The 24,475-nt window shown below is 43.7% G+C and overlaps 2 protein-coding genes across 10 annotated transcripts in view; one reads left to right on the forward strand and one right to left on the reverse strand.

Moving 5' to 3' along the window:
- Nucleotides 1–13,430, forward strand: part of LOC134801889 (protein enabled) — a 28,838-nt gene extending 15,408 nt beyond the window's left edge. Inside the window, exons 7-14 of the mRNA XM_063774542.1 lie at nucleotides 4,334–4,430; nucleotides 4,918–4,968; nucleotides 5,760–5,951; nucleotides 8,278–8,451; nucleotides 8,840–8,942; nucleotides 9,045–9,136; nucleotides 10,376–10,499; nucleotides 11,090–13,430. Of these exons, the coding sequence (XP_063630612.1) occupies nucleotides 4,334–4,430; nucleotides 4,918–4,968; nucleotides 5,760–5,951; nucleotides 8,278–8,451; nucleotides 8,840–8,942; nucleotides 9,045–9,136; nucleotides 10,376–10,499; nucleotides 11,090–11,118 (862 nt within the window). The 3' untranslated portion in view covers nucleotides 11,119–13,430. The remainder of the gene's footprint in view (nucleotides 1–4,333; nucleotides 4,431–4,917; nucleotides 4,969–5,759; nucleotides 5,952–8,277; nucleotides 8,452–8,839; nucleotides 8,943–9,044; nucleotides 9,137–10,375; nucleotides 10,500–11,089) is intronic.
- A 3,637-nt stretch (nucleotides 13,431–17,067) lies between these two features.
- Nucleotides 17,068–24,475, reverse strand: part of LOC134801806 (uncharacterized) — a 67,500-nt gene continuing 60,092 nt past the window's right edge. For 5 of the 9 annotated variants that reach the window (XM_063774415.1, XM_063774422.1, XM_063774419.1 and 2 more), the window contains 4 exons: nucleotides 24,251–24,403; nucleotides 22,424–22,453; nucleotides 21,254–21,340; nucleotides 17,068–19,719 (listed from right to left, as the gene is read on the reverse strand). In XM_063774415.1, the coding sequence (XP_063630485.1) occupies nucleotides 21,313–21,340; nucleotides 22,424–22,453; nucleotides 24,251–24,403 (211 nt within the window). In that variant the 3' untranslated portion in view covers nucleotides 17,068–19,719; nucleotides 21,254–21,312. Of the gene's footprint in view, nucleotides 19,720–21,243; nucleotides 21,341–22,423; nucleotides 22,454–24,250; nucleotides 24,404–24,475 lie in introns of all 9 variants that reach the window. The other 4 variants (XM_063774416.1, XM_063774420.1, XM_063774421.1 and 1 more) reach the window with 4 other exon arrangements.

The following is a 24,475-nucleotide window of genomic DNA, read 5'->3' on the forward strand; positions in this document are numbered from 1 at the left end:
ACGCTGCCGCACCAGCCCTCGCAGCCCGCGCACACACACCATCGCACCTCCAGGTACGTACATCCCGGGCGCGGGCGCGGGCGCGGGCGCCCCGGCGCCGCCCCCGCACGCCGCGCCGGCGCACGCACACACGCACACGCTGCCGCACCAGCCCTCGCAGCCCGCGCACACACACCATCGCACCTCCAGGTACGTACATCCCGGGCGCGGGCGCGGGCGCGGGCGCCCCGGCGCCGCCCCCGCACGCCGCGCCGGCGCACGCACACACGCACACGCTGCCGCACCAGCCCTCGCAGCCCGCGCACACACACCATCGCACCTCCAGGTACGTACATCCCGGGCGCGGGCGCGGGCGCCCCGGCGCCGCCCCCGCACGCCGCGCCGGCGCACGCACACACGCACACGCTGCCGCACCAGCCCTCGCAGCCCGCGCACACACACCATCGCACCTCCAGGTACGTACATCCCGGGCGCGGGCGCGGGCGCGGGCGCCCCGGCGCCGCCCCCGCACGCCGCGCCGGCGCACGCACACACGCACACGCTGCCGCACCAGCCCTCGCAGCCCGCGCACACACACCATCGCACCTCCAGGTACGTACATCCCGGGCGCGGGCGCGGGCGCCCCGGCGCCGCCCCCGCACGCCGCGCCGGCGCACGCACACACGCACACGCTGCCGCACCAGCCCTCGCAGCCCGCGCACACACACCATCGCACCTCCAGGTACGTACATCCCGGGCGCGGGCGCGGGCGCCCCGGCGCCGCCCCCGCACGCCGCGCCGGCGCACGCACACACGCACACGCTGCCGCACCAGCCCTCGCAGCCCGCGCACACACACCATCGCACCTCCAGGTACGTACATCCCGGGCGCGGGCGCGGGCGCGGGCGCCCCGGCGCCGCCCCCGCACGCCGCGCCGGCGCACGCACACACGCACACGCTGCCGCACCAGCCCTCGCAGCCCGCGCACACACACCATCGCACCTCCAGGTACGTACATCCCGGGCGCGGGCGCGGGCGCGGGCGCCCCGGCGCCGCCCCCGCACGCCGCGCCGGCGCACGCACACACGCACACGCTGCCGCACCAGCCCTCGCAGCCCGCGCACACACACCATCGCACCTCCAGGTACGTACATCCCGGGCGCGGGCGCGGGCGCCCCGGCGCCGCCCCCGCACGCCGCGCCGGCGCACGCACACACGCACACGCTGCCGCACCAGCCCTCGCAGCCCGCGCACACACACCATCGCACCTCCAGGTACGTACATCCCGGGCGCGGGCGCGGGCGCGGGCGCCCCGGCGCCGCCCCCGCACGCCGCGCCGGCGCACGCACACACGCACACGCTGCCGCACCAGCCCTCGCAGCCCGCGCACACACACCATCGCACCTCCAGGTACGTACATCCCGGGCGCGGGCGCGGGCGCCCCGGCGCCGCCCCCGCACGCCGCGCCGGCGCACGCACACACGCACACGCTGCCGCACCAGCCCTCGCAGCCCGCGCACACACACCATCGCACCTCCAGGTACGTACATCCCGGGCGCGGGCGCGGGCGCGGGCGCCCCGGCGCCGCCCCCGCACGCCGCGCCGGCGCACGCACACACGCACACGCTGCCGCACCAGCCCTCGCAGCCCGCGCACACACACCATCGCACCTCCAGGTACGTACATCCCGGGCGCGGGCGCGGGCGCCCCGGCGCCGCCCCCGCACGCCGCGCCGGCGCACGCACACACGCACACGCTGCCGCACCAGCCCTCGCAGCCCGCGCACACACACCATCGCACCTCCAGGTACGTACATCCCGGGCGCGGGCGCGGGCGCCCCGGCGCCGCCCCCGCACGCCGCGCCGGCGCACGCACACACGCACACGCTGCCGCACCAGCCCTCGCAGCCCGCGCACACACACCATCGCACCTCCAGGTACGTACATCCCGGGCGCGGGCGCGGGCGCCCCGGCGCCGCCCCCGCACGCCGCGCCGGCGCACGCACACACGCACACGCTGCCGCACCAGCCCTCGCAGCCCGCGCACACACACCATCGCACCTCCAGGTACGTACATCCCGGGCGCGGGCGCGGGCGCCCCGGCGCCGCCCCCGCACGCCGCGCCGGCGCACGCACACACGCACACGCTGCCGCACCAGCCCTCGCAGCCCGCGCACACACACCATCGCACCTCCAGGTACGTACATCCCGGGCGCGGGCGCGGGCGCGGGCGCCCCGGCGCCGCCCCCGCACGCCGCGCCGGCGCACGCACACACGCACACGCTGCCGCACCAGCCCTCGCAGCCCGCGCACACACACCATCGCACCTCCAGGTACGTACATCCCGGGCGCGGGCGCGGGCGCCCCGGCGCCGCCCCCGCACGCCGCGCCGGCGCACGCACACACGCACACGCTGCCGCACCAGCCCTCGCAGCCCGCGCACACACACCATCGCACCTCCAGGTACGTACATCCCGGGCGCGGGCGCGGGCGCGGGCGCCCCGGCGCCGCCCCCGCACGCCGCGCCGGCGCACGCACACACGCACACGCTGCCGCACCAGCCCTCGCAGCCCGCGCACACACACCATCGCACCTCCAGGTACGTACATCCCGGGCGCGGGCGCGGGCGCCCCGGCGCCGCCCCCGCACGCCGCGCCGGCGCACGCACACACGCACACGCTGCCGCACCAGCCCTCGCAGCCCGCGCACACACACCATCGCACCTCCAGGTACGTACATCCCGGGCGCGGGCGCGGGCGCGGGCGCCCCGGCGCCGCCCCCGCACGCCGCGCCGGCGCACGCACACACGCACACGCTGCCGCACCAGCCCTCGCAGCCCGCGCACACACACCATCGCACCTCCAGGTACGTACATCCCGGGCGCGGGCGCGGGCGCCCCGGCGCCGCCCCCGCACGCCGCGCCGGCGCACGCACACACGCACACGCTGCCGCACCAGCCCTCGCAGCCCGCGCACACACACCATCGCACCTCCAGGTACGTACATCCCGGGCGCGGGCGCGGGCGCGGGCGCCCCGGCGCCGCCCCCGCACGCCGCGCCGGCGCACGCACACACGCACACGCTGCCGCACCAGCCCTCGCAGCCCGCGCACACACACCATCGCACCTCCAGGTACGTACATCCCGGGCGCGGGCGCGGGCGCGGGCGCCCCGGCGCCGCCCCCGCACGCCGCGCCGGCGCACGCACACACGCACACGCTGCCGCACCAGCCCTCGCAGCCCGCGCACACACACCATCGCACCTCCAGGTACGTACATCCCGGGCGCGGGCGCGGGCGCGGGCGCCCCGGCGCCGCCCCCGCACGCCGCGCCGGCGCACGCACACACGCACACGCTGCCGCACCAGCCCTCGCAGCCCGCGCACACACACCATCGCACCTCCAGGTACGTACATCCCGGGCGCGGGCGCGGGCGCGGGCGCCCCGGCGCCGCCCCCGCACGCCGCGCCGGCGCACGCACACACGCACACGCTGCCGCACCAGCCCTCGCAGCCCGCGCACACACACCATCGCACCTCCAGGTACGTACATCCCGGGCGCGGGCGCGGGCGCCCCGGCGCCGCCCCCGCACGCCGCGCCGGCGCACGCACACACGCACACGCTGCCGCACCAGCCCTCGCAGCCCGCGCACACACACCATCGCACCTCCAGGTACGTACATCCCGGGCGCGGGCGCGGGCGCCCCGGCGCCGCCCCCGCACGCCGCGCCGGCGCACGCACACACGCACACGCTGCCGCACCAGCCCTCGCAGCCCGCGCACACACACCATCGCACCTCCAGGTACGTACATCCCGGGCGCGGGCGCGGGCGCCCCGGCGCCGCCCCCGCACGCCGCGCCGGCGCACGCACACACGCACACGCTGCCGCACCAGCCCTCGCAGCCCGCGCACACACACCATCGCACCTCCAGGTACGTACTCGCATATCTAACTATACACTATAGACACGAGAAGCCGGTCAGCAAAAACCTATGAAATGAAACTTAACGCTGACAATAGGGTATTTTCCTACTGGTCAAATCAGTTACATTTTAGTTTTTAACAACTGTCAAAACGATTTGCTACTATGGAATTTATATGAAACATTACATCGTGACGTCACGGTAAACTCACCTACTTTTTATATTTCTATCCGATTTATTAAATAGAACTTGTGTTTAAAAATAACTCCTATCTGTGTTTTTCTAATAATTATCTGGTGCTTTATTTCATGCATGGTGTAAAATAATTTATTTTAAATACAGTATAATACCCTATTGGTACCGACCCTAAGGATTAATATGGAATGAAGAATTGGCGACGACGATATTAAATGTGTTATCTTTATTTTTGACTAGCGCACCGATGCCGCCTAATATGTGCCTGACAGCAGCGAACAACGGGCCGCCCGCGCCACCGCCTGTACCGCCGCATCAAAATCTACCCGCACCTAATGTGAGTACTCCGCAAAAATAGTCAAGTCTTATTTGAATCATGGTATAATAATATACTCCGCCTGGTACTCCATTCCCGTCTTTTCTAGGTCACCTAACTGACACGGGCCTACGTCATCATGCGACAGCGCTATATGATACATAATATGCGATAGCGCTATATATAGCGGCCATGTTGTTGTGACGTAGGCCCGTGTCACTCTGGGAATGGAAGACCATGTTTTATTAGACTATGATTTGAATATGTTCAGTGCTTAGTTAATAGTGTCAGACTTGAGAAGCCCTTTAGACATTCATAACGAAGGAATTCTCAAAAGGTTTTTTATTCCGTTGTTATTTCAAGTGAGATGTAACTCTAGTAAATTGTTGTATAACTATTGTTTTTATATGATTTTTAAATTCGTTAGTAAGCATTTGAAACAAAAGTTACAATTGTAAGTGTATGAACTTCGTAAGAATAGTATTTATGTTAATTATATTTTATACAGGGTCCCGTAGCGCCACCGACGCCCCCGGCCGCGCCTCAACCTCCTCCAGCGGTTAGTATTTAATTATATATTGGTATAAAACTGAAAAATAATCTTAGGAGCTTATGCGAAACTTTATACTTTTATACACATCCAATTCATTTAATGGTATTTTATTTAGAGGACGGTAAGATGTAAATTACCTGTTAGACCCCGCAAGCTTCGTTGCCTAAGTGAGGTACGAGATTGAAAAGCTTGATTATATCACTATTGTATACAATACTTTTTCTACGAGTCAACAAAAATAATACTTTAAACTAGTAGATTCATATAGGTCAAGAAACCAAAAGTATACAGCTAAGATTCGTGAGCAGCCGCGATACCTTCATACTCGTAGGTAGCGCCCCGACCGCCGCGGCCCGGCGGGCTGGTCAACGACACCTTCTCGTAACTCATGAGGCCCTGGTACTTGCTCCGCGCTAAATTAAATTTTTAGACAGTTTTTTCTCGATTTTGGCCACCGTAGCCTATGGAGACTAACAAGCTACGCTAAGTCGTTTTCGTCTATGGATGTTGCTATATTACGGGTGTCACAAGCGCGTTTCTAACTTATGAAGAAATTGTTTCTACTATACGACATAAAATAAATAATTAATTTGAGGTACCTATGGTTTTGTTTCGTCCTCTTGACCGCGGCGAGCTGTAATTGGTCAATTTCATTATACATAGTTGAGTAAACCGTTTCGAAATGAATATTGTAGTTGAGTTTTGAGCCCATACATTAAAAGTACCCAGTTGCAGCCTGGTATACAAAATCTTAATTCAAGAGTTACAGTCGACGAGTAAAATATGACGTTATATAGCCGGCAGCCCCGCCAGCGCCCCCCGCCCCCTCCGCCGCGGGCCCGCCCCCGCCGCCGCCCCCGCCGGGCGCCGCCCCGGCCCCCGCCGTGGCGTCCCCGCCGCCGCCGCCGCCACCCCCGCAGCCCGCGCAGCCCGACCTATCTGGGCTGGCTGCACAGCTGCAGCAGGCGAGACTCAAGCGACAAGCTAAGGTAAAAGGTCACTGGGACTATTATCGTGTGTCGTCAGTATGGTCGATTCAAAGAACGAATATCATCAAGGACTATTTTAAGTCAAGATGGCGGAGGCGTAGAACGAATATCACCAATTCACCAAGGACGATTTTAAGTCAGGATGGCCGAATCGTTAGAAATAATACTGCCGGGAACTACTTCAAATCGTTAAAGAAATTTTGCCTGGGACTGTTCCAATTCAGGAAGGCAAAGTTGTTTTATACAGCAAATAGGTATCATGATTATTATATAAAGCCGCAATCCGACTGACTGATTGACATGATTGTTCTCCCAGAAGGAGCTTCGTGGGGTATTTGACTTTGGTACGGTCGTATAGAGAGCCGTCTCGTGACCTCCAGAAAATTCCGACTTTTGGTCTACCGCTTCCGGTCAGAAAAATGTTCAACGGCCCGGCCAAACGGTCAGACCTAGGTGGGGGGTGCTCGACCAAATGTCATAGAGGGACCCTGGCAGTTTTTGAAGCCACCATTTTTTTTTTAATATGGCCGACTTTTTTTTTTTAATTTTTTCAAGTTTGTCCTAGCGAGCTGAAATTTTGCTCACGGAATCTCGGGGTCCTCTAGATTCGTATGAAAAAAAAAATTTCGACAAAATCCAAGATGGCGGAAAAAATGGCCACTTTTATTTTGTATGGCAACTTTTAAACGGTGCGAGATAGGTGGGGGGTGCTCGACCAAATGTCATAGAGGACTCCGAGACAAAACAAACTGCATTTAAAAATTTTCAAAACGGCCGACTTTTTTTTTTTAATTTTTCAAGTTGGTCCGAGCGCGCTGAGATTTTGCATGGCGAGAGATAGAGGCCTCTAGATTCCTATGAAACAAAATTTTTTTGGAAAAAATCCAAGATGGCGGAAATAATGGTCATTTTAATTTTGTATGGCAACTTTTAAACGGTGCGAGATGGGTGGGGGGTGCTCGACCAAATGTCATAGAGGGCCTCGAGACAAAACAAACTGCATTTAAAAATTTTCAAAATGGCCGACTTTTTTTTTTTTTTTTTTTCAAGTTGGTCCGAGCGCGCTGAGATTTGGCATGCGCTGAGCTAGAAGGCCCAAGATTACCATGTGAAAAAAAAATTTTGGAAAAATCCAAAATGGCGGCGGACACGGGCAAAATTCAAATTTCCAAGTAGGTTAAGCGAGCCCGAAGGGCGAGCTTCAGGCCGGGAGGCCGAAGGCCGACCCCGCGGAGGGCCGTTAGGCCCGGAGCTTCACCCCGAATGTCCAAGCGTGCCCCACCCCCAGTAATTTTGGGCGAGGCCGAAGGCCGAGCTGCGGGAATGACCAACAAAGCAAAATCCTATACAAAAAGTGTGTTAAGCGAGCCCGAAGGGCGAGCTTCATGCCGGGAGGCCGAAGGCCGACCCCGGCGGAGGGCCGAAGGCCCGCAGCCGCCACCCCGACTCCCAAAACGCGAGGCCGAAGGCCGAGCTGCGTGAATGCAGTTCCTCCAAGCGTTCTACAAAGTCAACTGTCTTGATAAGCGAAGCCGGCGGGCCGAAGGCCCGACGGCGAAGCGTCAAGGCTCGCGAAGGCCGAAGGCCGAGCTCCGCGTAGGGCCGAAGGCCCGAAGCGTCACACGAGAGGGGGAAGTTGGAGCTTAAACACGACCCAATAGGAAAAGTGTCTTAGACAAGCGAAACGGCGGGCCGAAGGCCGAAGGCCGTAGGCCCGACGTGAGCTTGTCAAGACACTTTTACTATTGGGTCGTGTTTAAGCTCCAACTTCCCGCTTACCCCCCAAAGCAAAACCAACCCTCCAAGTGTTTTAATAAGCGAAGCGGCGGGCCGAAGGCCCGACGCTGAGCTTCGAAACCCAGCGAAGGCCGAGCTCCGCGTAGGGCCGAAGGCCCGGAGCGTCCCTTACGAGTTCCCAAGCACGCGAGGCCGAAGGCCGAGCTGCGGGAATGACGTGCTTCCACGCGGATCTTTTCGTCCTAGCAAAAGTACAACTTTATTTCTTTTTCCCTTTGGAAAACAAACTACTACTACTACAACAACAAAAACAACAGCACAAACAACAGCACCAACAACAACACATCAACAACAGCACCAACAACAAACTACAAGAAGACCGCGGGGCCCTCGGGCCCCGCGCACAGGGCAAATACTAGTTTTTTAGCTAAAGCTTTAGCTGTCATGCTGTTAGCTGATGAATTTTAACTGATTATCGTTACGTTGATAGATGGTTAGATGCAACCGAACCTACATGTTTTCCAAAGCCCTAAAGAGTGTTATAGTCCTTTACTGATTTCTCTGTTGATCCTTGCCCTTACATTTTCAGCAAGCAGTTACACTCGCAGCGAGTGCGGACGCGTCCCCTCCCGGTGGCGCGGAGCACTCGGGCTCATCATCCAGCTCGGGCGGCAGTGCGCGCGGCAACAACAACATGCACTGCATGATGCACGAGATGCAACGCACGCTGGCCCGCCGCCGGGCGCACCTGGACCGCGCCGAGGTACACCTCACATACGTATAACGGTGACAACCGACGATGGCCAACCTAATGGTGACAACCGATGATGACTAACCTAACGATGACAACTGACGGTGACCAACCTAACGGTGACAACCGACGATGACAACCGACGATGACCAACCTAACGGTGACAATCGACGATGACCAACCTAACGATGACAAACGTGGACGACAAAGTCCTCGATGCTAAATATGGCATACGCTTGCGATTTCATTTTGCTGAGCGAGGCTACCTTTGCTTCTATTAAAGTGATTCTATTGGTTCTTCTTCACAAACGCATCCCTCGCTACGCATCCTCGCGCAGCTCTGGAGAAAACATAGTATGTCCGTTCCCTTTGATAAAACTAAAACTTGTACCTGTTTCAGGAGTCGTCAGGCGATAACAGCGCCAACTCTACACCCCTGAAAACATGGGAGCGCGCCGCCACGCTACCACACCGCCTTCCCAACACCTGTAATGGCACTACGCGTAAGTTTACATTATTCTAAAAACATCTAATCAATCTATTTAAGTAAGTTCAAAAGTACTAAAAATGTAAAAATGTTTTTTTATGCATGGTAATGTTTACAGCCAACTCCGAGTCGCCAGCAACGCAAGCGCCGCAGTCGCCGCGCTCGGTGCGCAAGCGCTTCGGATCCGCGAGCGAGGAGACTATACTTAAGGTATGTTTTATTTTTATCATAAGTCCTTCATCTTCAAAATCATTCTCTCAATGCGTCCTGAGGTGACGTCGGCTGCAGATATTACTGACCCCCTCTGAATAGAAATTAGTTTGCAGGGGGAGGGATCCAACTATTTCTGCAGCTGACTGTACTTTATAATTTCTTAGTATCATTATGAGATAAATAATAATCATAAATAAATAATAATTTTCTCTAAGGACCTCTATCCTCCTAAGGCCCAATGTCCTACCTATACTACTTATTCAGTTCGATTATAGTTATTTGTACAACAAGAGATCAAAGTTTGATATTTCTTCGAGTGCTTATTTTGAGTCCCGTGCAAGCGAAAGATTCTATAATAGATTCACGAGCGTAGCGAGTGAATCTAATTTAGAATCTTGAGCGTAGTAAGGGATTCAAAAGCGCACGAGATGTAAATAACTTTGATCTCGTGTAGTACACAAAATTTTTCACCCTAAGCAGTGAGAACATACCTAGAGGGACAGAGATAATAGAACCCAAGTATATCGAACTTGTATTAGACCCCGCATGTTGAAATGACATTTGACTATAAAGATCACTTGAATGACATTTTGTCTCACTCAGTGAGCAAAATGCGATTTTGCTCACTCATTTTGTCTCACTCAGTGAGTAAAATGCGATTTTGCTCACTGAGTGAGACTAAATGACTTAGTGAGCAAAATCGCATATTGCTCACTGTTTTTAAGAAGCAAAGTACCCTTGTTCGAGCTGCTGAGGTGAAAAATTTATATCATATTCAATTGGAACAGAGTCGCATTTGTTTTGTTTCGTTCAATGTTCAAAGAAAACCAAAATCAACTCTATTCCCTGCACTAAAGGTTCAAATTTCAGTGGCAAAGTCTGGATTTTTAATTTGTATGGCCACTGGGCCTTAGGAGCCTATCAAGCGCTTAAGCGTTGCACTCATGCAATGGTTTCCTATTAGTATTACCCATAGACTCGGAATCCTATAGACGGAGTTTAGAGCAATTACTTCATGAAACCGATGCTGCCAAAAATACTGGGGTGCGGGGGACGAGGTGAGCGAATCCCGTGTCGTGATTGGTCCGTTCAAAGACACGGACGTCACACACACTTTGACTCGAAAATGGAGTAAAACTACCGTACATTTGTGGCAGAGGGGGTAGCGCTACTATGCTCACATATGCTGGAGGATGTCTTGTCTGTGGTGTTATCTAACGTTTTGTTTTTGTACAGCAAGTGAACGGCGGCGGTGAAGGCGGCGGCTACGTGTCAGCAGCCGAGTGGGAAGCTTTCAAGCAAGACATGCTGCGTGAGATGCGCGCGCAGCTCACACAGATCAAGCGCGAGATACTCGACGGTGAGTACTGACTATAGGACTAGTTGCATCAACTACTATAGGGAGTATTACTGCAATGTTCTGCCACTAGAGTGCAGCACTAATTTGTTTAGTAAACCATAGAGTAACTTATACATACTACGCCTTAAACAGTTTTTTGACAAGTTTTTAGGCAGAGGCAGAAACCAAACTTTCGATTGTCGTGTTTCACGGTAGGCCATGTGATTGAGTTAGTGACGCTCTCTACGCAGATTTTGCGTAATATTCCCTATTAGCGGACTGATCCACAGTGAACTATAAAATGTTGTCAAAGAAATGTTTGCGAACGTTTTAACGGTGACAGATGGTTTGATGCAAGTGTTGGAACCGATCTTAAGAAATATGAGATCGGAGTTAACATATAACGGTGATAAATGTAGACTACACAATAACCTAACGGTGTTAAACGAAACATCGCAACTGTAAAATACCTATAACGGTGGCAATATGAAGTCCTCGACAGTAAGTAACCTAACGGTGGCAAACGAAAATATCACATACTACTCTAGTGGACCAATAACTAATACTACTTAAATAAATACATCGTTTTAATTGAAACCTTATTGTTACAGCCATGAAGGCGGAATTCGCGCGCAGGTAAAGCACGCCACGACGCATCGAGTGTTAACTAGTCCATCGCAGCCGCATACTGGTGAACAACGTGTTTTGGCCCCCTCCTTCCTACTCCACAAGAGCAGGACAACCGTATGTTCGTGAAGTAAGGAAAATACGGTGTTTTTATATTAGTTTTTTCCATTGCTATCTCCAGTCCATGTACAGCGAATGATAATAAGAAAACGTATTAATAAAAGATCGTCGATTAGCCACAGTCGAAAGAGGATTAAAATTGGTTATACGATGCGATTCGATTGCCTATGTAAAATAGAAATTATTGAGAAATTAACGATTAATATTTAAAACTGCGTATTGATTGTATGTAAAGAGATGTAAAGAACAACGCTTGCTCTCAATGCTTTGTGATATTTATCACTTGTACATCTATTACACTCGTGTTTTGATCTATTGTATATTGAAGCGTCAATGTCACTGTGAAACGTGATGACTGAGAATAAACCCTATAAAACTAGCCTGATTTACTATATTTCGCCGGTCTATGGTCTATTATTATTATTATATATGGGCGGTTGACTTGTTCACCAGTAACCGCGGTAACTTGTGATCGTATGACGTATGTTCGTGTAATGTTAGTTGGCACCGCGGACTCTGCCCTTACCGCGAAATCTGTATCCTCTGTCACTCCATAAAAAACGATAGATAGTTAAAATACGGGTCTCGTGATAAGGCGCCAGAGGTTTAGAGCATTCAGTAACTAATTAAAAAAACGATTGTAGTAAATACTAAAAGTTCTAAGTCCGCGGACGACGTTGCCTGTTAATTCGGTCTATAAAGCCATTCAGTGTGATTTTATTGTGTAACAATATTTAAATATAAACCAGTATAAAAAAATAATGGTTTAATGTTATATGATAAAATCGTTAGTATCCTATCGAGCGATTAATAATAAATAATGTAGAATTAGCGCACGAATATCGAAGCAGAAAGCAAGTTGTGTTTTTTTAATTTTATACTTAAATAAATATTTATTCGGATACGTATAATGTACGTAGTTATAATATAAGGGTACGGAGACGCCCTAGCGACATTTACTATTGATTATTGTTATTTCCAACCCTCTTTTGTACAAATGTCTTATTCACTAATTTAAGATTGTAATATATAAAATAATTCCAACGCACACTTAGCGTCATGTATCATTCACTATTCGTATATTATTAAAACTATACTCCTAGCCCATCTGTATGTGCATCTTCGTCTTTTGTAAATGAGATATAATTTATTATAAATTCTTTACAAAATCAATAGTAAATATTGCAAGGAGCTTAAAGTATGTGTAATATTCATTTAGCGTCAAGTTATACCTAGTATTATTCGATATTTATTGACTATAAACGCGTATTTTGTACGCGTCACCTAGTTATAAATACTTTATACATAATGTGTAATGAATGTATGTTACTGGTTTTTTTACTCCATTGCCGGTATTTTATATAAACGTAACATTGACATCCAAATCTTCCCATAATAGTGTTAAGTCTTCCATAAAACATAAGTTACAGCAGTCTTTCATAGAGAAATTACCAAATGGCACGCATATAATAATCTTACTTATTTAGTAAACTGCTTTCTTACCTAAAAATACAAATGTGGATAGTAAGTAGCTACTTAAAAAAATCACTTACCTTATACTATCCTGAGACAAAAAGTTGTATTTGCCAGAAAATATTATGTCCTGCCCTATTTCTAACCAACCATGGTCGCAAGATATGTTTTTAAATAATAACTGCTTGTAAATTCAGATTTTTAAAGTGGTTTTACTAATCCAATTTTTAAACAAGCAGATTTAGTTTATGGGAATTTATTTTGAAGGTCAATTTTATATAAAAAGCGGATCTCATTTAAATAAAAAAATAGAACAAGCTCTTTTTAATACGTTGGCATTAAAATATGTTACGTTCGAGTATATTCATTGCCGTTTAGAGTCTGCTTAAGGCTTGTGATTTTTTTTTAACTTATCCAGTTGTGTAACAAGTACATTCATAGGCCAAACTAGACTAAGTGCTTTGTAGATTCCTAGGCAAGCTTCTAACTTCCGGCAATGGACTAAACAAACTCATATTACGAAAATGTATCACATATTATTAAAAAAACGACGAAAATTCATAAGTACATTGCGGTACAGTTTTTTTTTTACTGAAAAAATCGGCTCGAGGCACGACCCTTTTAGTTTTTAAGAGTACTTTAAAACTGACTGATATATCATTCCACTATAAAATGCCAGGCACAATCGGCCTATTGATTTCTCGTACAAAACGAACACCATGCAATTTAGAAGATTTTTACACGTTTTTTTTACTTTTTTCATAGCGACCACGTCCTTTTTGGGATTTTGAAAATGTAATTTACCAATAGATGTTTTAACTCTGGTGCTCGCAGTAATACGTATTACGTTTTGTATATTAATTATACAGGATGTCACAAGACAATGAAAAACTAAGAGATTTATCACAATATCACCTCACGTCTCAATAATTAAGTCATGTGTCTTGCTTGCTATTTTCATTCGGTGGCGGTATTTTTTGCGACATCCTGTATAGTATAAAACAGCCGAGTATGTTAAATGAACCTGTTTGAATAACGACTGATGAAAGCATGTAATGATGTCGCCGTAAGTATACTGTATCGTGTAGAAGCGACATTAGCAATTTTATAGACGAAATTAGTACACACTGTATATTAATTATATTATAACCCCGCAACTTCCAGGCCCCTGTTTCACCAACGTGACAGGTGCGACGAATTGTAAAATCACTGTTGCTGACGTCACAGGCATCCATGAACTACGGTTACCGCTTACCATCGGGCGGGCCGTATTCCTGTTTGCCACCATCATTGTATTATTAAAAAAAACTTTATGATATCGGAAAAAAACAGATATTTCTCTTGCTAAGTTTATGACAATTGTCACAGAAACACTACAATTGTCACGAAATTCCGACATATAACTCATTACCTGTCAAGAATTACCTACAATTCTTCTAAATCTTTGACAATTGTCAGAAACTTCGCAGGAGAAATATCTGTTTTTTTCCGATATAATAAAGTTTTTTTTAAATAATACAATGATGGTGGCAAACAGGAATACGGCCCGCCCGATTGTAAGTGGTAATCGTAGCCCATGGATGCCTGTGACGTCAGCGATAGTGATTTTACAATTCGTCGCACCTGTCACCGATGTGAAATTGGGGCCTGGGGTCTGAAACTGCCATCCAAAAAACGACTTTGAAGTTTTAAATTTAGAATTCAGTTTTATATTGGAAGAAAGGGGTACAGCCCCATTTAGACGGCTTAAGAACTTGCATGCAATATTCGATGCATTTCTAACTACAGAGTACAATGAATTCAGTCGACCGACCAAATACCGCAATGTAACGAAAATGGCATGCAAGTTGCTGAACCGTCTAAATGGAGCTTAAGTAAAAAACATTAGGGCAAGGAAAACACAGGGAATCCTCATACTGTTTATCTTCCCCCGTGTATAATAAACTATGTTTCTGTTCCCACATGACCTTATGACATTTCAATTCATTTGTGATCTTAGTACCATCAGTCCATCACCCACGCTGTTAACTGACAGTTCGTAAACCTTAGTACAGGAGGCATAAGGTCCACCTATGGACAGTTAAAAGTGTTGCTTTTTGTACCTATTGTCGCCTCTACACTTTGGGTTCAAAACGGCCTTAAAGTTATGAAAAATCGTAGAATGATTTTCTTGTGGTGTTATCGCTTTTTTTAATTTTGTATTCATGCCGGTGCATAATTTGTCGACTAATAAAAATCATTCATTCACTAGAAGTGATTACACTTAGTGATATTTATAATATTGTAATATGTAAGATAAAAAAAATATTAGTGATAATTTTTTTTATTAAAAAGAACTAACCAAATTTAGTTGGATTATATTGTTCATTGAACTATTATTTTATATTGGTCTCAATATGTCAAAGATGTGTATTTATTGTATAACGTAATAGTTGGGATTTTTTTATGCCTATACGATGAAAATATAGTGAATTTCTATTTTTATTTGATACACTGCGCATAGTGAATTCCTCTTATGTGTATAATCCTTGGAATGATTGTGATTTTGGAACATTATATTATATATACACTTAGGACAAAGAAAACTGGTCACTGCGTAAAGTTTTTACAGTTTTTATCGCCGACTGTAATTATTCTAATTTTGTTTGCCTGTCAGAAAGTTGTTAATGAAGTTCAAATAATATGTAAAAAAAATATGTTAATTCACGACATAGAAGTGGTTTTTTTTTAATTCTATAACACTTGATATCATATTTTTTGTCTAATATTATTTATAACAAATTGGTAACTTAAATATATTGATTCTTTCTTCATATTTTCGCAGTGTTTTGATTGACAATTTATTTTGATTATATTTGTTTTTTGATGCGACACTAAGTGATCTATTACTGGCCATGCACTGTCAATAATAATGATAAGTATATTTACACATGTATATGAAGTATAAACATCTTTGAGAAATAAATTAAGAAATTTATTGTTAAAAATAAATATGTACATAAACAGTTGAGCCTTTTCCCAAGCATTTTTTTGTTATGTACCTACAGGCAATATAAAAAAATCCAATCAGCCAGTAGATCTAAGATGTTTTTTTAATTTCCATCTGGTCTACTTGTCTATAAATACTGTTTTTGTATATCGAGTATAAAAGAACCCATCTTTACCACCGATACCTACTTAAACATCAGTCATCGCCACAAACTCCACAAAATACATGTGATCAATATTTATTGACAGTGTCGGGCCTGCTTTATGTATTAACTTATTCGAGTGCTTGTATGTCAGTAGGTGCCGCTAGCTTAGTGTTACCATGTAGATTTACAATGTCCTATTATTTTTTTTGTAGTCACTCATGATTGTAAATAGTGGTAACAAATTATATTTTTTGTGATCATACACTTTTGTTTTTTTTTCTTTAATTTTACACTTAAAAACTGAACCTTTTGCTTTTAACCTTTTTCTTGGCAAATAAAAAAAATCGTGAGGTCAAACCTAGCTCACTTCAAGAAACCTACGAATAAATACAAAAAAGGGTGACAAAGTATGGGTATATGTATCTTATAAGGTATGTTGCCAGGAAAAGGGTTAATAATCATAATTTTATTATATTATTTACCTTTTTTGCTTTCGTATCTAAACATCCTATTAAATGCACTGCCGTACACGATTTTATTTTAAACTGTAACTTATACAATACTAATTATAATCGAAAGTTATCATTTTGGTAGAAACCAGTACGAGAATTGTATAGACATGATTATTGAAATATCAACCTAATGTTTTTGGTAATAAGGCGGATTGTTCGTTACGTTGGTCAGCGTCTGGTTAACTATTGTAATGTTTTACATGCGCTGGAGTCAATAAATCGATAAGTGAAATGTATATGAGATTTCATTTACAAATTTCCTACATACGATAAAATGACAACGGAATAAACTATAAGTTGGTTATTGTGGCCCACCTAGTACGTATACTATGATTAGCTTGCTGCACGGAAGTAAGAATGAGCGCGCCGCGCTTGCTGGTAGTCAATCGCACGATAACAGATTTTCCATATCATTCAGAGGTGCATTAGGTTTCATATATTTTATATATACCAGACACTCAGTAAAAATGACAATACTTTTCAGTAATGATACCACATACAATTGATAATGAAAAATCGGAATGAAACGGAGATACAGTATTGTTAAAAGTTCCAGAAGCAATTTCGTTTTTGAATTTGAAACCTTCTTTTATTAAATAATAATTCTAAATATTATTTTGGATAATTATGTACCTACCTACAATATACACAGAGACTTTAGAGGATAATCAATTTCTTACTGATTGTGTTTGGCCCGTACTATTGTAATAATCAAAACACAGATTAAAAAAGGCATTTCTTTTATTAAAAAAAGAGAAAATAAAATTACAGAAAAACACATTGCGCAACATTTATAAATAATATCTATCGGTCATAACCACATATTATGCGTCAACAATTATTGAAATTTACAATGTCAGTGTATATTTATTTTATACAAAGCCAATTCACTGGATACTACAATTTTTTAAATATTGAAAAAAAAAGTTATATGCACGCTAAATTTACAAAATGGCGGAAAATTCAGAAGTGGGATCAGAATGCAGTATCCAGCGAAAAACTTAGTCTTAGCAATAATGAGGCCGCAATAGTGAATAAATGGTGGTATCTTGAGCTATCCTCAGGTTATATCAAGATAACCTTAATAGGAGGAGGATAGATAATAAGATGTTAGTTTAATTGACCCATTAGATCTCGTGTTTACCTTCAATTACTTTATTTTACAGCAAACTTTCTTACGCGATTGGGTCTTGGTTCTCCGAAAGACAATGAAGAAATTCTTCACATACTTCATTATGTGCATTAAAAGGAATATCACACAGTGGTAAATCACTTGTGAAAATATCAAGCTACTCGTATCTCCTTATTATTCAGGAGTACTAGGTCATTTGAGAATTGAGATTCTGAAGGTCTAAGCTACTTGAACCATGTCAAAGGTTCTTCATAAAATATTTAGCTCCGATTTTAGTTTTTTTTAATGCTTTGGACAGCAAAAACACCTTTTCGTGAGTAATCGTGCTTACATCGCACTGAACACTTGTGTCGAACGCTGTCAATATAACCTTAATGCTTTTACATAAGGTTCATATTAGCTCGCATGCACCCATGATATTGGCGTATGAGTGAGTTTTGTATAAAACGAATAGCGTTTAAAGGCTTCACAGTTCTTTCTAAATTTGTACGTGCCTTTGACATGGTTAGCTTTTCAAAGGCCTTTTTAATTACATTATTCGAGTTAAAGTGGAATATTTTAAACATATATATGTATTTATCGATACTTAACAAAAAGTACCTACTTAAGTTACTTTTTGGATTTCTTTGTAGTTAAGTAACGATGAAAGCGAAGCAAGAGTGAATGTTTTAAGTATTAATTATTGCACTTTAACATATCAGATCACAATTTGTGCAAAATAGCACTTAGTATACTAAGTTTAAGGTTTAATTTACCATTTGTCACAATTCCTCCGTAGGACCTTATTTAAGTTAGATAACAACATAAATTAACAAAAATGTGATGTATATTTTGGTAACTAAATTGTTTTTTTAGGTTTGAGGTAGAGATAAATAGAAACATCTCTGTTATATAATTTGGCTGGCTTTTTAAATGGGTCCTTGGCTGGGTGCATTTGCTTTTCATAAGGTGAGGTTCGTCCAGACCAACTGGTGATATTTTTTATTAGATTTTTCTATAAGGCAAACTTAATGAATTCTCAATAATTTAGTAATGTCACTAGGTGAAACTGGCGACATAAGTAAACCTTTAAAGTTCAGTCAATACAAAATTCTAAAAATAAATTCAAAAAAAGTCGACCTCTACGCATCACCTTTAAAAAATCTTAGAATATAGTATTTTCACATTTTTTTTCATCAGTAGAGCACACACTAAGAACATTTAGAGGTCTCACATGACTGTTATAATAATAAGATAAAAGTGTGCATGCACCCAGCCATATGGGTATAGGTCTACCGCTTAGCTGAGACGGTTGATATCTGGCTTCGTGCAACTGGTTTTTATAATACTCGTTAAGCAGGTAAAAAATTAATATTTAAGTATCTAGAATTGGTTACCAAACTGTACTGAGTAACCTCACCGACCGTCTTAGTTAAGTGGTTTCTAGATTATTTTCAATGCTGGGTGGGCTCTAGCGATACCTAAACTAATTCTAATTTTACCAAAGAAAGCGGGTATCAATATCAATGGATAACGTTCAAAAGATTTTAACACTTATATCCATTAATCAAGGTTGGTTTCGCTATGACACAGTTTATTGTGAACGTTACCCTTCCAGGCAGTCTGAACCACTAATACCTTATAAACTAGTTTATAACATTAATATTGTAAATATATTTGTAAAAAAGCCTATATATATACAAAGTACAGAAGCGTACATAAGTGTTGTACTTAGAGAGATTTGTGGTTTTAAAATCCGTCTTAAACTTGTCGACATGAATGTACCTACCGTACAATTTTTTTTTTAATCAGCGTAACTTCATAATAACTTCTTATTATTTTCAATAATTTCACCTTGTTCTGTTCTCGCCAGATTTACCTAATCAAGACATTTGTAATTTCAGTACAGTTTGGAACTTACGAGTATAACTTAAGTACAAATCATATTTTATAAGTTATAATAAAATGTTTTGAAATGTCACATTAGCCCTTATTTGAACGTAACCTATTGTGTGCTAACAAAAAGGATATATTTAATGAGTAAATACGAGATATATTCTATATTATTTATCTTTCTAATAACCATGATAAAATAGGTACACAGGTTAGTAAGTAGATATTTTTCCGTCGACAAGTTTAAAACCGACAGTTTAAAATGTTAGTTGGTAAAACTTAATGCTTTGTGCATCGAAGCGTTTTAATATAGTCTGAAAAATCACAACATCCTTATATTCTTGTCGGTGTACGGAGATGAGATGTAAGCCCTGGAAAAAGAGAAATACGTTAATTACCTATATATTAACTAATTTACTTTAAATATCTTAGAAATAAAAATAAAATCATCCATAAATAAATAAAAACACTCATTGCAATGTTCATACAGTTCATACGTAATTCAAGACCAATAAAAGTAAGAAAATGTTGCCCCTTTTTACTAGCGCGTCTCGTATTTATGTAGAAATAAGTAAATAAAAGTACTTTTTTTTAAATCGTAGGTGTAAAATTACTAATAAATAAATTATCTTAGCGTGATTATTTATCAAAAGGAATTTACTATTTTACAAACAAATTATTGCAGTGGCAACATTATCTTACTTTTGTTGGTCTTGAATTACGTTTTGCACTTTAAAATATAGTATCTGCCTAAATAAAGTGTTGCATAGCACAGGCTTTACTATAATTATGACTGATTATGATGATAAAATCATAAGTACCTAATGGAATATATTTAGGTAGTAATAATATCAGTACAAAAAATCACAAGCATAAAAAAAATTTTTAGGTAAATTCCAGACAGTTCAATCATGCTATAAACTTGCTGGAATTAAAAACCTTGTTCATAATTTGAGGTAAAGTCGAAGAAGAATAGGTAGAGATTAGAACTTAGAACAACGAATCCAAGACATCCAAAGCAAGACAAAACAAGGCAAAAAGCTCTTAATACATTATAATTAATAATAGTGCCATGCATCGTATATCAGATCAAACAAGCTCCGAATTTGGGTCCAAATCCAGACGTCGAGAGAATAATTATTAATTTGTGTGCTAAATAGAGAGTGTATAAATTTCAAAAACAGAGCAAGTCACCATGTCGTGCAAGACTCGAACTTGCGACTTTTTGGTCTAGTGTTCCGAAAGACTGCAAACCGAATGATCGACGCAGTGAATTTTTCCATTTTATTTTCAATTATAATATAATGTCGAGATAATATATAATATTAAAGAAACGATTTTGAGGATTTAAAACAACTGGCGTTAGAAAATTACTTTTTTGTTAATAAAAATCGGCTGGTGCTACTAACCGATCGAACGCAATTCTGGATCTGATATACGTAACTAAAAAAGTGTATGTTAATTTCATCGATAGCTATGTAACATTAAACAAAGTGCTCCACTGTTTTATGGGATTCTGCACTTCAACCATGCATGCTAAACTGACTGAAGAATGTGAGACACTGTGCTTAGCAAAGCATAAATATTAAATATACGAATGTGATATAATTGCAGTTAAATAGAGAAGTTACTAAAAAAAGGAACTTTACTTAGTGTAGGCCTATTTGAAATTTAAACTCATTTTGTTTTGTGTTTTATTAGCAATTTTATTCTAGATTAGATTTTTCTGAATTTTCGACTTCCGCCTTTGCTACTTGCTTTCGTCAACCTAAAACCATTTCGGCCATCAGGTAAGTAAGTAAATTTCAAATTTTCAATGTTTTATTTTAAAGTGTCTCACTCCTCAAGCCAACTACCTACGAACAACAAAAGCCACAACAACGTACAAACTTTACGAGATTAAACCTTAGTGGAAATTGCTTGGTTTATAAAAGTTTCTTTGCTTGCAGTCTTCTCGCGGCTCGCTATTCGTTTAGCACTGGGAGCATGGATCTAGAAAGATAAGTTTAATACTAATGTTAGTAGTTTTATAATACAAGGCTAATTTAGTTAATAATAACATACAAAATATCTAATACCTAGAACCGGTTGGAGAATATCCGGTTCGAAGGACCATTATATTTTTCTTTTCAATATAAGATTAAATACTATAACATATGTTTACGCTATAAATTAAATTGAAAATATATATACTACTTTTATTAGAGACATACTTATTATTAACATATGATTTTTATTATGAAAGCATGTTCGGTCTACCAATTTAATTATCATATAGCCTATAGCCCAAAGAATTCATAACAGAATATATGGTATAATATATCAAATTCTTCACTTTCCACTAAATGCACTTAAAGTAAACAAGATAAACTAACGAATTATAATGAACAAAAACTACATCTTCCTAAGCATCTATATCTGCCTCTATTTATGTTGTTGTATCATAAGAAAAGAATACAACAATAATATTTACTACAAAGAGTATTTTACTTGACTGTCATATAGGAATTTTGCTAGCTCTGTTATCCCAATAATAGTTATGTATTGGATCTAGCCAATAGGGAATATTAGGCAAAGCTCTGCGTAGGTGGCACCTTTGTGGCACATACAGTACCTAAACAAACCACATTGACACATCACACGTCACGTCAATCACATGGCCTACCGCGAAACAAGAAAATCGAAATTTCGTTATCTAATCACTCTATCACTCTTGCGTATTCGAGCGATAAAGAGGCAGATAACTAAATTTCGATTTTCGCGTTTACCGGTAGGCCCATGTTAACAAACCGCCTTGATGCATCAATGTCATATTTTAAATTTTAAAACTTGTCAAAAAACAGTTTAAGGCACAGTAAGTAAGTAGTAAGTTAGTCTATGAATTTACTGAGTTGGTAGTGCTGCACTCTGGCGGCAGAACATTGCAGTAATATCCCCTATTATAAATAGTGATTGATATTATAACTAATGGTTTGAATATGGACAGTACATTGTTCTCATTGAAATTGGTAGACCAAGTAGCCGAAGCGCGTACGAAGCACATGACAACGACATTAGTAAATAAAACATAGATACCTTCCGTTTCCAAAGCTATGGGAATGGGACCTGGCAGCGATGGAAGTAAACATACATATAAGCGATCCTGTATAGTTAGTTACGAGATTGGCGGAGCGATATTTAAAACTATGCTACGATGAGGTTTGAAATGAAAGGAAGCAAGAATCTACTAAACGCTGGCCAGAAATAAATTACATTTTTCGATCTCCTGGATGTTATAGGAAATCTCATGAATCAGAGCAAATAAAATTCGACGGTTGTGACTCGACTCTGAGAGTATGAAACGCCAGAAAATATTATTTATTATACTGTATGGCGGTTGACCTTACCAGTGTCCCTCTCTTAGCCTTTGGTTACTTTGGTATGGTCATCGAACATAAAAATATCGATAATTGAAGAATGAATGATTTATTTCATTTATTAGATAAAAACATCCAGAAGAAGGACCATCCTTTTTTTTCTCAACAGGCAGTAAATGACAAGAAATACGAATACACAGTATAATAATAGAATAGTACAGTTACATTTTATACTTTATGCTGTAAACGTGTCAGCGAAGCATTTAGTATTAGAGAAACCTAGTAGTTTCTAGATTTATAAATTATAAATAAGAGATAAAAAAATATTCTTATCTGAATGTAAGTGCTGTAAGTTTAGTATAAAAAGCAGTAAGAGTAAACTGAAAATGATTCACATTTGATACGACTGTAGATTATTTTATTTAAGGAAATAATATTTTTGTTTATGTTAATTGCCACCAATAAGCTAAACCAATCTCGTATTACCTACTCTCGAAAGTATTTCCGTACAAACCTGTTTTTCAAGAAAATTATATTTTATTCAGGAACGAAACTAATTCATAATGAAAACATTGATAACTGCTGAAAGGATTGCAAACATATCTTTATGGTCACTATTAATAAATTATATCCGTAAAACAGGCCATACATAAATATTTAATCTAGATTTAAAAAAGTAAGTAACTACCTAGAATGAGAATATAACAACCAACATGAAATATTGTAGGTACAGAGGGGCTACCGCGAAAACCGAAATTCGCAAATTGCGGGGATCTTACTCTTTTACTCCAATGAAGGCGTAATTAGAGTGACAGAGAAAAATGCCCGCAATTGACGATTTTCGGTATTGGCGGTAGCCCTACAGATGTAGTGCACAATCCTTTACCACTGTATTTTCACGGAAACGCACGAACGTCAGAACGCTATTCCAGTCAGTCTCAATACAAAAAGTACTGAGGTTGATTGAAGTAGCATGACAAATACGAACGTTTCCGAGAAAATACGATGGCAAAGTATGCACTACATCCTGTATAATGTATAGGTATATGGACTTAACCACTTATGACGTAAAAATGGTTTGACTTTTTATTAAATTTGTTTTACGTCATGCATTATCTGTTTGTAATCACGTTGGTTGTCAGTTTTAGATGAAATGCATACGTAAGTTTTAGGTAAAAAATGTAGGCAAATTAGTGTGAGCTGCAAGCATGAATCAGATTTATAGTATTTTAAATAATTTCTGAATTAGGTACCAAATTCATGAAGACCTTCGTATGTTTATCCCTCCCTCCCTCATCCCTTTTTGTTTTTCCCATAATTACGAGTACCTACCTACTCGTAATACTCAGATACGTTAAAACGAGTAGGTAAATAGTAAATATAGTTGCCTTTTCATAATTTCAAAGTGTCAGTCTTGCCCGTATTTACCTAATTTGATTAATTGGTATTAGGTACAGATCTCTGGACAATCACATGTGTGCTTAAATCCCGCCAGATTTGTCCAGATACACCTGACAGACAGATCTGTAAGGCCCTAGCTACTCACAGCTCCATATTTTGCACGGAGGACGAAGGGCAGGCGGTGGCTGCCTTAATGTGGCAGTGCTTGTGGCACTTGAGCGCGCAGTCGCGGCACTCGTAGCCCTGCTTGCCGAGCCGCCGCGCGATCGTCTTCTGGCAGATCTCGCACACCGAGCCGCTAAAAATGAACAATTTATTTTTGATACACATCACATATATTATTATTATAGTAATTCAACCTATATACGTC

This window comes from Cydia splendana, chromosome 23 (genome assembly GCF_910591565.1).
Source record: "Cydia splendana chromosome 23, ilCydSple1.2, whole genome shotgun sequence".
Lineage (NCBI taxonomy): Eukaryota > Metazoa > Arthropoda > Insecta > Lepidoptera > Tortricidae > Cydia > Cydia splendana.